The sequence below is a fragment of the Schistocerca piceifrons genome, chromosome 2 (assembly GCF_021461385.2).
Source record: "Schistocerca piceifrons isolate TAMUIC-IGC-003096 chromosome 2, iqSchPice1.1, whole genome shotgun sequence".
Lineage (NCBI taxonomy): Eukaryota > Metazoa > Arthropoda > Insecta > Orthoptera > Acrididae > Schistocerca > Schistocerca piceifrons.
This window is the reverse complement of record NC_060139.1, coordinates 1,010,711,162-1,010,728,696: the sequence shown is the minus strand read 5'-3', so window position 1 is coordinate 1,010,728,696 and position 17,535 is coordinate 1,010,711,162. Positions and strand designations below refer to the sequence as shown.

General features: G+C 42.2%; 1 protein-coding gene across 1 annotated transcript in view; it reads left to right on the top strand.

Moving 5' to 3' along the window:
• The first annotated feature begins 4,253 nt into the window (after window positions 1–4,253).
• LOC124776059 (cuticle protein 7-like) overlaps window positions 4,254–17,535 on the top strand; it is an 82,937-nt gene continuing 69,655 nt past the window's right edge. Inside the window, exon 1 of the mRNA XM_047250903.1 lies at window positions 4,254–4,594. Coding sequence (XP_047106859.1) covers window positions 4,254–4,594 — 341 coding nt within the window. The remainder of the gene's footprint in view (window positions 4,595–17,535) is intronic.

Below are 17,535 nucleotides of genomic sequence, written 5' to 3'. Positions count from 1 at the left end.
TGTCCAATCTATAAATCGAAGAAGCAATGACGGAAATAAAAGAAAGGTTCAAGAGTGGAATTAAAGTTCACGGCGGAAGGATATCAATGCTAAGATTTGCTGATGATATTGCTATTGAAAGTGAAGAAGAATTACATGATATGCTGAATGGAACGAACAGTGTAATGAATACAGAATACGGACCGAGAATAAATCGAAGAAAGACGAAGCTAATGAGAAGTAACAACTATGAGAACAGCAAGAAACTTAACATCATGGACTTCTGCTATCTAGGCAGCAAAGAAGCTCATGACGGACAGAACAAGGAGGATACAAAAAGCAGACTAGCACTGACAAGAAAGGCACTGCTGGCCAAAAGAAGTCTACTAGTATCACATATAGGCCTTAATCTGAAGAAGAAATTTCTGGGAATGTATGTTAGGAGCACAGCATTACATGGTATGAAGCACGGACTGAGGGAAAACCGGAACAGAAGGGAATTGGAGCATTTGAAATGTGCTGCTACAGAAGAACGTTGAGAACTGGATGAAGTGATAAGGTAAGGAATGAGGGGGTTCGCTGGAGAATCGACGAGGAGAGGAGTATATGGAAAACAGTGACAAGAAGAAGAGACAGGATGATAGGACATCAGGGAATAACTTCCATGATGCTGGAGGGAGCTGTAGAGGGTAAAATCTATAGAGGGACTGGAATATATCCAGCAAATATTTGACGACGTAGGGTGCAATTGCCGTTCTGAGATGAAGAGGCTGGCTGAGGAGCTCGTGCATCCAAATTGCTCAAAAAGTTTGTATAGCAGTACAGAAGAATGGGAAAGAAAATTGAGGATTTGTTAGGTGACGATCATTTTGGATTCAGGGGGATGCAAGACAAGAAGAACCGTACTACAGCGAATACCGAACAAGATATTTGGGATTTTCGGGTAAACAGATATACGTTATAAGGGAATACCTGCAGTATACAGCATGTACAAATACCAAAAGCCCATAGTAACAATAGAACTGATGATTAAAGATTATTAAAAATGGAGGTAAGCCAGGGATGCTATCCCTCGCATCTTCTGTTCAAGCAGCACATCGAAGAAGGAATGGTTGGAAAAATGTTGAATAATAGGATAAAAATTTAATGTGAAAGGTTAGTTGGAATAACATACACTGATGAAATATCTTTCCTCACTGAACGTGAGGAAGCAAAACATGAGCTGTTGGGTGCAATAAACAGGCTAATGAGTACAGAAAGTGGTTTGAGAGTAAACTTGAAAGAAGTAATGAGGTATAGGAGAAATAAGGTTGGTAACAACAAACACCTAAGCTAGGAACCACGCAGTAGACGAAATGAATTTCTGCTACCCTGTATGCAAAATAATGTGCGATGGTCAAAGCAAGGAGGGTATAAGAAACAGCTATAGGCAAAGATAAAATTCCTCGCTAAAGAAGGTTCCTAGTATCAAGCAAGTGTGTTAGTTTGAGGAAGAAATTTCTGAGAATGTGCGTCTGCAGCACACCATTGCATGGACTTGAACCATGGACTTTGGTAAAATCGTATAAGAGAACATCGAATCGTTTGAGAAGTGGTGTTACAGAAGGATACTGAAAATTGTGTGGACTGATGAGAAAATGAGGGCAAACGACGAGGAAATGAACGCTCGGAAAATACTGTCTAGGAGAAAGGACAGGATGGCAAGACATTGTTAAGGAGTCAGGGAATAACTTACATGGTATTAGGGGGAGCCGTAGAGTGCAAAAGCTGAAAAATTGTTGGGGGAGAAAGACAAAATTGATGACAGAAAAGTAAGTTTTACTGGTACAACTTGAAGGGGATTAATAGAAGAAAAACAATCATTGCTCAGTAGTACACAGGCATTGAAACAGAGTAGTTTCTGACTTTATTAATGATTTTCGGAGCTGCACAGAGTGAAACTGAGGTCCATCTGAAAGGTGCTGAGTGTTATGAACTTCCTGGATGACGTTGTGAGTTGTATCTTTAGGCTTGTTGTAGTTGCATTTCCGTAAAGCCTTTTGAGTCCGATTCCGGAGATTACATGGATTATTAGAAAGTTACAGCACTATCTAGCGTCGACTGATTTTGCGTTGCCATATTCGCGTATTTCTGACCTTGTAAATGTTTCGGTTAAGCGCATCTTCAAAGTGGAAAGCATACTTCAGTGTTTTGTTGATAATAATGAGATCTAATCCCATGTATTCGACTGTCTATGGGTTAACCTAGAAGCTGGTCGATATGTGTCGTATACTGTTTGATTACCTCATCGCATCGCGATTTTCACGCCTTTGTTGTGGTATGACGTTGAAAATTTGGTTATATCTGCTAGGATATTTTGGGTAATTGATTTGCTGCCGGAAATGGCTGCTTGAAGTGAATCAACTCTCTTTCAGCGGCAGTCTGTTTTCAGATATAAATTTTCTGGATATTAATTTGCTGTTTGTGCATTTTGCCTAAATGGCAGCATTAGGTCTGATCATATTATGCATAAAATATCTCAGTTGGGGTTACGGAAGGTGCTTGGAGACATTGGTTGAGCTCTGACTTTGTGCCTGAATTTTTAAATTTTTTTGCGATGAACTGCCGTTGGTTGTTTTTTCGGATCAAGTTTTTCTGATATGTTTTTGCAGTTTTATTCCAGTCCCTCTTACTAGTGGTAAACGTCGAGTCTGCAAATTTTACTGCTCTGGATATCTTCTTGGTGAATCTATCTGGTTACAGTCACTTGACGCGGCTGTAAAATTTTAACCCCTTTTTTCCGGCTTTGTGTATCAGTAGTATGTTATATTCAGAGAATTTCTACTTCTGTATCATCTTCTTTCAAAACATTGAATAATTATTCGTTACCAATTGAATCACATGCTTTTTCTAACTCAGCAAACTGTAGGGCTTTTTACAGTTCATTTTTATAATTTATCAAATTCCTTTTGGTCCATAATGTGCTCTGGCCATGACGTGATTTGTCAACCACACATTCACATTTTGTAATTTACGATTAGAGTTGTTGTGATGCTCCGTCGACAAGAGACATGAAATTGTGCATGTTACGTTAATGGTATTCCGCTATGATAACTGGCATAATTTCTGATTGATTTTGGTGTAAGATATGTGGTAACTATAGTCTTGCAGCATTCTGGATGATGGAGAATCGTCCTACGAAATTCACGTCTTTCTTTCAAGGTGCCGGGTTCACTTGTTCTGAATCTTGCTGTGCTAATATAACTTTTTCCGTGCGCTTGGTTCCTTTTAAATCTCTTAATTTTGTTTATGTTTTGTGCTTAGCCCTTGGCAGGGATAGAGGCTCTGTTTCTTCGGAGGCCGAGGCGTAATTCTACGTACTGGTTATGTACAACTAAAACATCTTCAAATTAGTGTAAGCAATTGCAGCAGTCGACTTCGTCGCTTAATGCCAACTGGGTTGGGTTGGGTTGTTTGGGGGAAGAGACCAAACAGCGAGGTCATCAGTCTCATCGGACTAGGGAAGGACGGGGAAGGAAGTCGGCCGTGCCCTTTCAAAGGAACCATCCCGGCATTTACCTGGAGCGATCAGGGGAAATCACGGAAAACCTAAATCAGGATGGCCGGGCGCGGTATTAAACCGTCGTCCTCCCGAATGCAATGCCAACTGCCTAATTTATATTTTAAATGATTGTGGCTTATTCGATTCGTTTTAAAGGTTTTATAGTAATTACTGGTTCACCTTTTTGTTTTTATACTTCATTTGTTTGATTTTATTGGTTCTATTTTTTCAAATTTCCAGGAATATTTTGTGGTTGATTTCCGTCTTTCTACCATTCCGACTGTAGTGTTATTTTTATTGTTACGGAGGTTTCACTAGTAATGTGCCGTTGTAGTATCAACTGTCGGTAAGGTACCCTTTGTCGTAGGCACACTCTGTTACTGCCGTAGCGGACAATAGAATCAGGGCCACACAGTAAGGGGGTCCATATGAAACAGCGCAACAGCGAGCGGTGACAATAACACTTATCAGATAGACTGTTTAAAGGCGTTATTCGGCAGTGCGGTAGCTGCGAGTGGTCATTAAGTCGTGCCGTTCTTAGCCGAGCGTGCGAATGTGCCATAATGGTGGCCTGCGTCGTGTCGCAGGCGGCGAACCAGCGCCCACTTTCGCGCTCGAGTCCACGCGGAAGCTTTTCGTGTATATAAGGGGCCGCGCGCGGTGGTAGCCACACACCGACCATCCGTGTCAAAACACCACCACCAACTCCAGCAGCAGCAGCGGCAGCAACAAGATGAAGATAGCACTGGTCCTGGGCTGCCTGCTGGCCGCCGCCCACGCCGGGCTGCTGCCCCACGCGCCGCCGCCACCGCCGCCGCCGCCGCCGCAGCACGAGATCATCTACGACTACGTGGCGCCGGCCAGCTACCGCTTCGACTACGCGGTGCGCGACGGCCACACGGGCGACGCCAAGACGCAGTGGGAGCACCGCGACGGCGACACCGTGCGCGGCGCCTACTCCCTCGTCGACGCCGACGGCACGACGCGCATCGTCGAGTACACCGCCGACCCGCACAACGGCTTCCGCGCCGAGGTCAAGCGCCTGGGACACCCCGCGCCGCCGCCCCCGCAGCCGCCCACGCTGCCGCCCCCGCCCGCCCCCCACGCCCCCCTGCCGTACCCCGGCTAGGCGGCGACGAGCCCACCGCCTGTACGACGACCCTCGCTACCGTAACGTGTTTCCCGCTCCCTGCCCCATCTCGCTAATGTACTGCTTTCCCCCCGCCATAAGTTAAAATGTTTCTTGCTGTGTGTGCTGTGCGCCCGGGTGACCGAATCAGGGGATATCGACGATTCTCGGAAGACGACCGTTGCTTGTTATTGGCGTGTTCACGCACGCTCTTAGCGTTTGTTGTCGAAATGACGACGGACGGTTGTTACACATCGATATTGTTCTGGTCAACAAATATGTGCAATATTTTTTAAATAAATATTACTTCGTTTACTACCGTCTTTTTTGTTTGACCTAAATACCCTCTCACTGAAGCTATTTAAAAGATAGTAGTATCACTAATGACTTTTGTTATGTCGGCGTTACGCAGTGTTCCAAGACAAGTTTTTCTGCCTAACGTGTAGTCTCCTAATACTGGATACATCACCAGCGCCTATAAAGACAAACGGTAGTATGAAAGTTAAACAAGTTCAGAAAACCAAACTGTTTATTCATCTCCGTCCTGAGCTTAGAATATAAAAATGAAAAATTTATAACCTGCCGGAGTGGCTGTGCGGTTCTAGACGCTACAGCCTGGAACCGCGTGACCGCTACGGTCGCAGGTTCGAATTCTGCCTCGGGGATGGATGTGTGTGATGTCCTTAGGTTAGTTTGGTGTAAGTAGTTCTAAGTTCTAGGGGACTGATGACCACACCAGTTAAGTCCCATAGTGCTCAGAGCCATTTTGAAAAGTTTATATTGGTGGTCAGTGCACTGTTCTAGGACAAAATATGATTAAAATACTAAATTTAAAAGGTTGGTATGATTCATCAGAATTTTATAAATTACTCAAATTATTATGTTAGAAAATAACTTAAATACGTGCAGTACTCAGAAAACTCACTATTAAATACCTAAAAATTATGAAAACAACGCCATTGGAAATAGAAAGTTTTGGTCGTTCCCGAATGTAGTCCCAGATCTACACCGTAAAAGAGCTTTGTATTGTTGTGATGAAATGAACAATCGCTTATTCGATGCAGTAGGTTATATTAGCATATCACAGCGTGTTCCGAGCATATTATACTCCAAAAGTACTAAGAAGAAACAGACATCACTTTTATTTCTCAAAGACATGCTGAGGATTGCGATAAATAGCTTTCTTTAGTAGACGCTGTTGCCTGCTGGGAACATGCAGAAACGAAAACAAGACAATCGTGGCACGACCAGACCGCTTTCTAAAGATCACGGTGTCGCACCCACGTCTGTTATGGAGCTTTTTGTGCGGAAGAGTTGGCGCTGTTTGTTTTATTTAGTCTCCTATGATATCTACAGCATTGTCAGACGAAATTTTAGGTACAGAATTGTGCCTGGTACCACGGGCCTATGCCCATATATTAAAAAATCCAAGGATGCAAACATCTGATGTAAAAACCTTCGTTCAATAATAGTAGTCTCAATTGAATTTTTTTCTTGGCTGAAGTGCACAGACATATAAATCTGATTAGAAGACATTGACTTCGCCTTTGTCTCTTGTAATTATTTGTTTATAAAATCGACCATGGCAATTTCGGTCTTTAACCGTTTTCAAGTGTAACACAGCGAAACTACGAAAATAAAGCGTACATACAAAACCGTATCACTTCGGTTACGCTGTGCAGCTCTGACATGACGACACATTATTCACATTTTGTCCTACAGTACACTTCACAAATTTTAAATATAAAAAAAAATGGTTCAAATGGTTCTGAGCACTATGGGACTTAACATCTATGGTCATCAGTCCCCTAGAACTTAGAACTACTTAAACCTAACTAACCTAAGGACAGCACACAACACCCAGCCATCACGAGGCAGAGAAAATCCCTGACCCCGCCGGGAATCGAACCCGGGAACCCGGGCGTGGGAAGCGAGAACACTACCGCACGACCACGAGATGCGGGCTTTAAATATCAAATAGGTATATAGAGTGAAGCTGCTAAGACAGGGCAATTCAGGAAGATTACAACGATTACAAAGGGCTGTAGCTATTTAATGAGTGGTGATACATCACAGAGAATGTAAATGAAAACACAGAATTTCGATCGTTGCGCGAGCACAGTAAATCTAAACTAGCTCTCATACGTAAATCAGCAGTTTCTAAACCAGTGGATCGGAAAAAACTGGACATGACAACGCTGCCCTTGGCCACCAGTCTCCGAACCTGACACCTATGGATTCCTTTTTGTGAGGTTATATGAACGACCTTGTATATGTGATTCATTTGCTGAAAATAATATCCGAACTCAAAATGCGCATTTCTAATGAGCTCTCCTCGGTGACTCCACATGTGCTTCAGAACGTACTGTATGTTCTGTTCAGCAAATGTACTTGACGTCAAATACATAAATGTGGCAGGAAGAGAACTCATTGTCGCAGTAGGTAGTTGCTATTATGAAGTGCCTTGCTTGCACTCAGGAACTATACATCCTCCTCACAGGGCCGAATATAGTTAGGTCACACAACGGCAAAGGTATCAAGACTAGAAACAATTTAAAATGATTTATCAATAGAAAATTTATGATAATTAACAGCAGTATAAGTACAGTCCGTGGCAATAGTACGGTGCTCACTCGCAATGACCTGTTTTCAACTTTTTTCTGCCACTGAATCCAGTGAATGATAACTGCGATCACTTGTAGAATGTCCATGTAGGCCCTTCAAATGTGTGTGAATTCCTAAGGGACGAAACTGCTGAGGTCATCGGTCGCTAGACTTACACACTAATTAAACTAATTTAAACTATATATATGAAGATTGTAACTGTTCTCGAAAGAACAGATACCATTGATGACCGTACAGCTTCCCTAGAATAAATGATAATTAATTGAAACCCTCAGCTATCGACAAGTGTTGTTGATATACCTCGATGGGGACAGCTGAAGTCGCGCTATTCATCTGTGTCATCAGTGGCTCCCATTGATAGACCATCTGCCATGTAAACAGGAGATCCACGGTTTAAGTCCCGGTCGGGGCACACATTTTCAGCTGTCCCCATCGAGGTATATCAAAACACCTGTCGGCAGCTGAGGGTTTCAGTTAATTATCATTTATTCTAGAGAAGCCGCACGGTCATCAATGGCATCTGTTTTTTCTAGAACAGTTACTATCTTCATATAAATAGTTAAAGGCTACCCAGCCACTGACCTTCGTCTGTGCAAATGCCCACAGGTTGCCCGAACTCTTAAGGGAATCGTCACCTTAGTGTGCGCGAGTAATGAGTCGATGGGCAAATATCTATTAGGTACAATACATACGTAGATTGTGGACAGTTGTGAATGTGGGTCTCACGGGAAGCGTGCAAGGGATAAGTCTCGCTGCTCATCTGTGTCCTCGGTGGCTCAGATGGATAGAGCGTCTACCATGTAAGCAGTAGTTCCCGGGTTCGAGTAGCGGTCGGGGCACACATTTTCAACTGTCCCCATAGAGGTATATCAACAACACCTGTCGGCAGCTGAGGGTTTCAATTAATTATCAATTAACTTAAACTAACTTATGCTATGAACAACACACACAGCCATGCCCGGGGGAGGATTCGAACCTCCGGCGGGAGGGGTAGGCCTTTCTTAGTGGCGACTAGTTATAGCCGTAATGCTATGGCGAGTTACTGTTCATACTGTGCGATGATATTGAGTGGAGCAGCGAGTCGGCTTCGGCGGATGCATGTCTGTTTGAAGAGTATTTGAGTGACGTATGGCGGAAGCACAAAACAGACCTTCTCGAGTGATACACTCGCTGGTGGTTGTCACCTTACTATTAGGCAACTCTAAGCTATTTTACGGTTGTCTGTGTGCCATATCTTCCGGAGAACACAGCAACACAAAAATAGATTATCTCGTAGGTGTTTTATTGTATTATTAGATAAAATATCTCGTATCTCAACTATTAGTAAGCCAGTGAGAGATTGTGCTGCGCTCTGGTGCCTAATTGCTAGGCAACCATGCTAAGTGAGGAAACTAGGTATAACTTGTGATGTTTGTTATACGTGTTTTAACGATTTTCAGCAGTTTTCAATAGCCAAAGCATATGTTTATCACCGATAAGTGCGTACACTTACATTTACCTTAACATAAGATATTTGTCAGTATTCTCGATAATTTTACCTATAAAATGCTACAGTCAGAGTTGTCAACCAAGCATAAATATTAGGTCAGATAAAATGAAAAACTCGTAATTCAAAATCAGTTTATTTCATCTTCTGTAAAATTTGTGCTTCCTGAAATACGAAGTTTTAATGATAAGACGACGGTGTATGGTCTAGGAGCAGGCTCTGTGACTAATAATCAAAAACTCCTAGGTCTCGGGGTTGATCCCTACCGTTGCTTAAATAATTAGCAACGTCAGCAGAAGACTTCTGATACAAGGTATCGCCCTCGATCTGTAAATGGCTTTGTCAAAGAGGGCGGAGGAGCGGACAGAGGTATGGGGTATCCTCCTTCCCTTGGAGTGGAAAACTGACCCTATACGTCGAGTTTCCGGGAGGGCACTGCCACGAGGGAGGTGATCATGAGAAACAGAGTGAACAACCAACGAAAGGACAACATTCTACGAGTCGGAGCGTGAAATGTCAGACATCTGAACGCGGTAGAGAACATAGAAAATCTTGAAATGGAAATACGAAGGCTCAGTCATGATATAGAGGGGTCAGCTAAGTGAAATGGAAATAAGATACGGGTTTCTAGTCAGACGAATGTGGAGAATAACTTCCACGATACTTGAGGCAGTTGTAGAGGATAAAACTACAGGTGAAAACGGTCATTGGACTATATCCAACAAACAATTGCGACGTTTGGTGTAAGTCCTACGCTGAAAAAAATGGTTCAAATGGCTCTGAGCACTATGGGACTCAACTGCTGTGGTCATCAGTCACCTAGAACTTAGAACTACTTAAACCTAACTAACCTAAGGACATCACACACATCCATGCCCGAGGCAGGATTCGAACCTGCGACCGTAGCAGTCGCACGGTTCCGGACTGCGCGCCTAGAACCGCGAGACCACCGCGGCCGGCTCCTATGCTGAGAGGAACATTTTGTCACGGGAGAGGAATTCGTGGCGGGCCGCATCAAACCGTTGAGAATCGCCCTACCCCCTCCCCACTCCCATCATCCCCCCTCCCCCACAAAAAAGAAAGAAACATGTCAGTTTTGTCTCCTCTCGAGTACGCCTTACAATCTGATATTTCGAAACCTCTGTCTCACCATAATATAATTTAGCTGAAATATTTCCTGCCTCCCTGCCTTTTCCAAGTGAGTTTTGAACAGTGTGTTCGCTACAGTAGGTTCAATCACCCTTTCTCTTCTCTCAGTCTTACTACCGAGCCCTTACTCCCCAACTCTTCTATGCTTCCCTTACTACAGCATTCGAAAACCATATGATTATTAGATATGCACGTTTGGAGCAGGGCATTATGTGAAGTGAATCATGGACTTTCGGAAAAACCGGAAAAGAGGAGAACCAACGGAAGTAATTTTTGGCGTTGCCCAAGGAGGTCCTCTGTTGTTCCTGATGTATATAAACGATTTAGGAGTCAATCTGAGCAGTTCTCTTAGATTGTATGCAGATGCTGCTGTCATTTACCGTCATGTAAAGTCATCAGATGATTAAAATGAATTGTAAAATGATTTAGACAAATGACTCTACCTCATGAAATGTGTGAAGCCATCCACATGAGCACTAGAAAGAACGCGCTAAATTTCAGTTACACGGCAAATCACACAAATCTAATGGTGGTAAACTTAACTAAATACTTAAGGAGTACAATTACAAATAACTTAAACTGGAACGATCACATAGACAATGTTGTGGGGACAGTAAAACAAAAACTTTGATTTAGTGGCAGAACACTTAGAGAATTTAACAGATATGTTAAAAAGACGGCTTACACTACGATTGTCCGCCACCTTCTGAAGTATTTCTGTGTGATGTAGGATCCGCATCAGTTAGGATTGACGGAGAATATCGAAAAAAGTTCAGAGGAGGACAGCTTGTTTTGTATTATCGCGAAATAGGGGACAGAGTGCCATGGGTATGATACACGAATTGGGGTGGTAATCATTAAAACAAAAGCGTTTTTTGCTGCGACAGGATCTTCTCATGAAATTTCAATCATCACCTTTCTCCTCAGAGTGTGAAGATATTCTGTTGGTGTTCATCTACGTAGGGAGAGATGATCATCATAATAACATAAGAGAAATCAGAGCTTGCACGGAAAGATTTAAGTGTTCGTTCTTCAATCGCTCTTTTCAAGAGTGGAACGATAGAGAAGAAGCTTAAAGGTAATTCGATGAATCCTCTACCAGGCATTTAATTGTGAATTGCAGAGTAATCATGTAGATGTAGATATAGAATATTGGAGGACTGTTAATACACTGTAAGTAGGCTGTTTAGGTTTTATGTTACTAACGTCACGTAGCGCTCTGTACGAAAATCACTGGCTGTGCTGTGTGCAGTCTGTGGCTGGTTGGATGTGAGAATATTCGCTATTGTAGTGTTGGGCAGTGGGATGTGAACAGCGCGTAGCGTTGCGCAGTTGGAGGTGAGCCGCCAGTCAGTGGTGGATATGGGGAGAGAGATGGCGGAGTTTTGAGAGCGGATGATCTGAACGTGTGTCCATCAGAAAGGGTAAATTTGTAGGACTGGATGTCATGAACTGATATATATATATATATTGTGACTTTTGAACACTATTAAGGTAAATACATTGTTTGTTCTCTATCAAAATCTTTCATTTGCTAACTATGCCTATCAGAAGTTAGTGCATTCAGTAGTTACAATCTTTTACTTAGCTGGCAGTATTGGCGCTCGCTATATTGCAGTAGTTCGAGTAACTCAGATTTTTGTGAGGTAAGTGATTCCTGAGAGGTATAGGTTATTGTTAGTCAGGGCCATTCTTTTGTAGGGATTATTGAAAGTCAGATCGCGTTGTGCTAAAAATATTGTGTGTCAGTTTGGTGATGATCAGAATAAGTAAAGAGAGAAATGTCTGAGTACGTTCAGTTTTGCTCATCTGTTTGAAAATCAAATAACGTAAGGGGTTTACCAGCACAGTAATTCATAAATTTTCCAAAGGGGACGTTTCATATGTCGACCCTTAGCCGAGGATACCTCACTGGAATCTTCTGATTTTTTCTTGTAGTTTGTGTAATTAGTGTAGCTATTGTTTATTGCTGGAGCGTAATTGTAGAGAGAATTTCCTTTGTAGTTGTAGTTTTTCATTGTTGTACAGTAAAACAGTTGTGGCATACATGTAGATTTGCACCAAGTATTTCGCAGCTGCAATTAACTAGATATTATTTTCAGTGCTATGTTAATGTGTTTTCTTATTTTTGCTCTTCAAATTGTGCTTTTCTTGTTGTGGTGTGAAATACGTGGTAATTATGGCGTGTGAAAAGCGTAACACTAGGCTCCAAAGTAAATTGAGAAATGATAGTGACGACGAGCGTAGTTTATCAGCACCACCGTGTAATGAATTAACATACACTCAAAGTAGTCATTTGGTAATTGTGCATAGGGAAATGGAGCGGGCGGCAAATAATGGTGTAGACAGTGAAACAGGTAGTGAACAGGGAAGCATTATCGATCGATCGGTCGGCAACAGCTCGCCTCAGGATTCCAAAATGACATGACACAATCTTGCAAATACTGTAGATTCAGGTTTTGCGTCCTTACCGTTTTCTCAAATAAGTCAAGACACATTTTCTGCTTTTCAGAATGCGAATATCGCCGGTCAAATGAACTGCCGAATAGCACTGAGGAACATGTTTCAGACACCAGTGCATTGTTATTACAATTAATGCAACAAATGGAAGAAAAGCTTCAAAAGTTAGACGCAATGGAACAAAATCTTCAAAAGTTAGACGCAATGGAGCAACACCAGAGACAAACACAGCAACAGCTTCAAAAGTTAGACACCACGCTTGAACAAACACGTGGAGGTTTGACTGCTGAGTTACTTAAAATCGAATCGAAATGTCAAAAAGTCTGTAATGACGTCAAAAACACAAATTTGTGAGCATTTCCAACCTATTTTTCGCGTCATGAAAATGCCTTACAGAATCACGAAGCAGCAATAAAGGAACTGCAAACTATTGTTCATGAAAATCACAACACCTTGAAAGCTAAAATTGACTCAGTTGCATCTAGCGATTCGGTTACGCAACATGCAAAAACTCAGGAAAACTTAAAGGACACAGCAGATACGTTTTTAACACAAATGGACACTCTGAAACTTGGTTCAGAAAAACACACTGAGGAAATCAGTTCAGTATCGGAGAAAGTAGCCAAACTTTCGGATCAGTTCACTAACTTATCTACAAAGGTAGATGATGACCTGAATGACACAAGACCCGTAGCCTTCACTGACACAGAAGAGTATGAACAAATTAAGAAATTTTGTTTAAATCAAAATCAAATTAATACGCAACACAAAAGAGAAATCCGGGATGTACAGGATCAGTTGGCACAAGTATTACAAATTTCAGAGGACACGCGCACTCCAGTACGGGAAGAGGGACACAGAAATACGGAACAACCACAAAATAATAACGCAGGGCATTTCGGAAATTATGAAAGAAATTGGCAAGGTGTACCGAATGAGATGGAACCGCAGACACGACGTAACAATGACCGATATGCAACTCGCCGACACGATGACTTTGACTATAAGCTGTTCATCACAACACGTAAATTCAAAACATTTAAGAATTCTGGCAACGACATTCATCCACAAGCGTGGCTCCATCAATTCTCTCATTGTTTTCCTCCTAACTGGGCATTAGAGCACAGATGCGATCGGTCATTCACGATTGTCAAAGTGAAGGAGAATTTGATCATGCCTTCCTCTCAGCATATTGGTCTCAAGCTACACAAGACCGAGTAAAACATAGCATCATAATGATGAAACATTTCGAACATTCTGAATTTTCCAGTCTTGTGAAATACTTTGAAGACGTGTTGCATAAGAAGAATCAGTATCTGTCAAACCGACACAGCCTCTCAGAACTCATACGTAATTGCTTAATCAAATTGCCTGAACATTTACGACATATTATTTTGGCAGGACGTTGCAAAGACGACATTGAAGCTTTTCAGGGACTGTAACAAGAATTGGAAATTAACACTGACAATCGCGGGACGCGAAAACAGGAACACAACAATTACAGGTCACATCCGTCACAATTACGCGATGAAAGAAATAATAACTGGACACGACAAGGCTATTCTTACAACGCAAATCGTGACCAAAACAGACACCACCCGTATGACAACCGATGGCAGAGTAGTAATAATTACAGGGAAAGATCACCTCTCCCCGGTAATGACTATGACAGGAACAATCAGACAAACAGACAATATGGGAACCAAAATAATTATTACCAAGGGAGACAGAATAACTTGAGACGCAATGGTCCACGGTGAAGTTACGATTCCGGGAGAACTTCTCCACCACATGACCGACAAAAAAGAAACTATGGAAACTACCGACATAACGACAGACCTGAATGTCATCAGAACTGGTGGGATTCAAACAGGGCAGGGCTCCCTCGACAAGGTGAATTTGCAGAAGTTAGATCTCCAAATCCCAATAACGACGAGCGCCAACAAAGAGACAGTAGGCAATGACTCACACCGCTGGCAGCCATAAAACATATTTATGAAGCTGACGACGTAGCTGCCGTGGCTAGTAATTACGTAAAAATGGAAGACATTAGGGACATCTTACTCCAGGAACACAACGTGGAACATAACAACATTGCATATCCTGTAATTCACATTATAGTAAATGATGTAAAATTTACGGCAGTACTTGACTTTGGCAGTCCCATTTCAGTAATTAGTGAAACAGTCTTTAGCAAATGCAACAAATTGAACGATTGCCCTACACTTCCATTACGTGAGATTAAATTACAATGTGCAATCGTTGGTAAAAGTGTAGATGTACGCCAACAAACCAACTTAGAATTCTTTTGTCAAAGCCACAGTTTCTCTATGAAACGTCCCCTTTGGAAAATTTATGAATTACTGTGCTGGTAAACCTCTTACGTTATTTGATTTTCAAACAGATGAGCAAAACTGAACACTCAGACATTTCTCTCTCTGCTTATTCTTATCATCACCAAACTGACACACAATATTTTTAGCGCAAAGCAATCTGACTTTCAATAATCCCTACAAAAGAATGGCCCTGACTATCAATAACCTATACCTTTCAGGAATCACTTACCTCACAAAAATCTGAGTTACTCGAACTACTGCAATACAGCGAGCGCCAATACTGCCAGCAAAATAAAATATTCTATCTACTGAAGGCACTAATTACTGATAGGCATAGTTAGCAAATGAAACATTTTGATAGGGAACAAACAATGTATTTACCTTAATAGTGTTCAAAAGTCAATATATCAGCTCATGACATCCAGTCTTACAAATTTACTCTTTCTGATGGACACACGTCCAGGTCATCCGCTCTCAAAAATCGGCCATCTCTCTCTCCACATCCATCACTGCTGGCGGCTCACCTCCAACTGCGCAACGCTACGCGCTGTTCACATCCAACTGCCCAACACTACACTAGCGAATATTCCAACAATGCCAACCAGCCACAGACTGCACACAGCACAGCCAGTGATTTTCATACAGAGCGCTACGTGACGTTAGCAACATCAAAACCTAAACAGCCTACTTACAACACAGATCAAAAAAGAAAAAAATGGTTCAAATGGCTCTGAGCACTATGCGACTTAACTTCTGAGGTCATCAGTCGCCTAGAACTTAGAGCTAATTAAACCTAAATAACCTATGGACATCACACACATCCATGCCCGAGGGCAGGATTCGAACCTGCGATTGTAGCGGTCACTCGGCTCCAGACTGTAGCGCCTCGAATCGCATGGCCACTTCGGCCGGCCCATCAAAAAAGGTTTTGCATTAACTCGGTTCCGAGAGTTCCGGAACCTGTACAGAAAATTGGAATAGATATCTACTTAACCATCACTTCCGCCGTTTTTATCGTTCATGAAAACCACACATTGTATTTTATACCACCATACAGCGAGACCTTCAGAGCTGGTCCGTGGGCCACATTCGGCCCAAAGCAAGTAGCAGTGAGGCCCAAGAAGTGAGCGTCTATCACACGATCGGGGAAAAAATAAACTCCGTGTATGTAAAACAATGATAACTCCTGAGAATCGATGCTCTTCTCCCATAGCACCTACCCGTTCTTTTTCCTTCCTTCCTTCTTTCTTTTTTTTTTCCTGGGCAATTATTGCTAGTAGTGTTAAGTATATTATGTGTGGCCGAAATATACTCTTATTCTTCCAAAGAGGAGCAGATTAGTTTCAAGTCTTGGCACGCCTGATCTAGAGACTTCAGACAAGAGACTGGTTGAAAATATACATCCAAGCTCGATATTCTCTTCAACAGTATTGTTCATTAGGGATCAAGGCGTATTATTTGGAGCTGCGGTTGGCGATGAGACTGCTATGCTCTTTCTCTGACGTCACGACATCGGCTGCTGCATCCCAACTCCGCCCGTAGCCCAAACGAATATCTCAAACAGAAGGTTCACGAAACCAAAGAGCGCAAATGTCTACAAAACTTAAGTGAAACATAAGTTTCCAGAATAACATCATATGACATGAAACAATACAAGACTAACGTTATAGCTCTACACGTTTACTCATTCATGTGCGCCATTAAGGGAATAGAAATCTTTGCATGATAAATTCGCACGTATTTCAAGATTTTAAGTACGTAGTGACTTCCAGTAAACATTTAGCATAATTTCAGACCTTCTCTACACTTCATCTCACTTACATGCTCAAGGTCAAATATGTAATACATTAACTCATTTCTAAAATGAGCAGACGTTTAGAGCTGTTTTGCACGAGAGGAAATTAAAAAGTAAAGGGACATTTGAGAAAAGGAATATTAATTCTAATGATGGAAAACTGAAACATATATTAGTTTTTACGTACTCTACATAACCTGCCCTTCAACGCACTGTGTTCAACGTTTCACAAGTTTTGTGATTCCGTTGGTAAAAAATTTTTTGGGTTGCACTTGTAACCAATTTTGCACCACATGAATGACTTCTGCACCGGGTGCAAATCTTCTTCCCTGAATGCTTCCTTCGATGGTCCAAACATATGGAAATCGCTTGGAGCCAAGTCTGGACTGTATGGGGGGGGGGGAGGGGGGGGGGGTGTTCCAGCAATTAGAATCCCAACTCTATTGTTCCGGCTCTCCGATTGGCAGAATGTGGCAGGTGTTATCTTGCTGCAGGATGGCACCTTTTCGCAGTTTTCCGCGACGTCTGCATCTGATTGCAGGTTTTAGTTTGGTTCGTAACACATCACACTAGTTTCACAGTTTCGCCTCAAACGTCTACCGCACCTTCCATGTTCCAGAATAGTGTCAGCATAATTTTACCAGCTCATAGTTGGCGTTTAAATTTCTTAACTTCTGATGATGGTGGGTGTTACCAAATTATGCCCGCAGCCTTACTTTCCGGTTCGTGATGATGCACCCACGTTTCGTCTACAGTAACAATTCGCTGTAAAAACCCATATACTAGAGATGTCCGTCCTTTGCGCCTTATGATGTGGTGACAATTCTTTCGGTACCCACCTCGCACACTAGAGATGGGCAAAACTGTTCTTTTCAGAGATCGGATCAGAACTGTTCACTCCCTGAAACGAACTAGCTCTTTTTCATGACTCACCACTCATTCACAACAGAAAATAAATGGAAGGCACATTGCCCTTTAAACTTTGTTTATTCCAGTACTATACCTGTATTTTGATCTTATTTGATCCTATTTTGA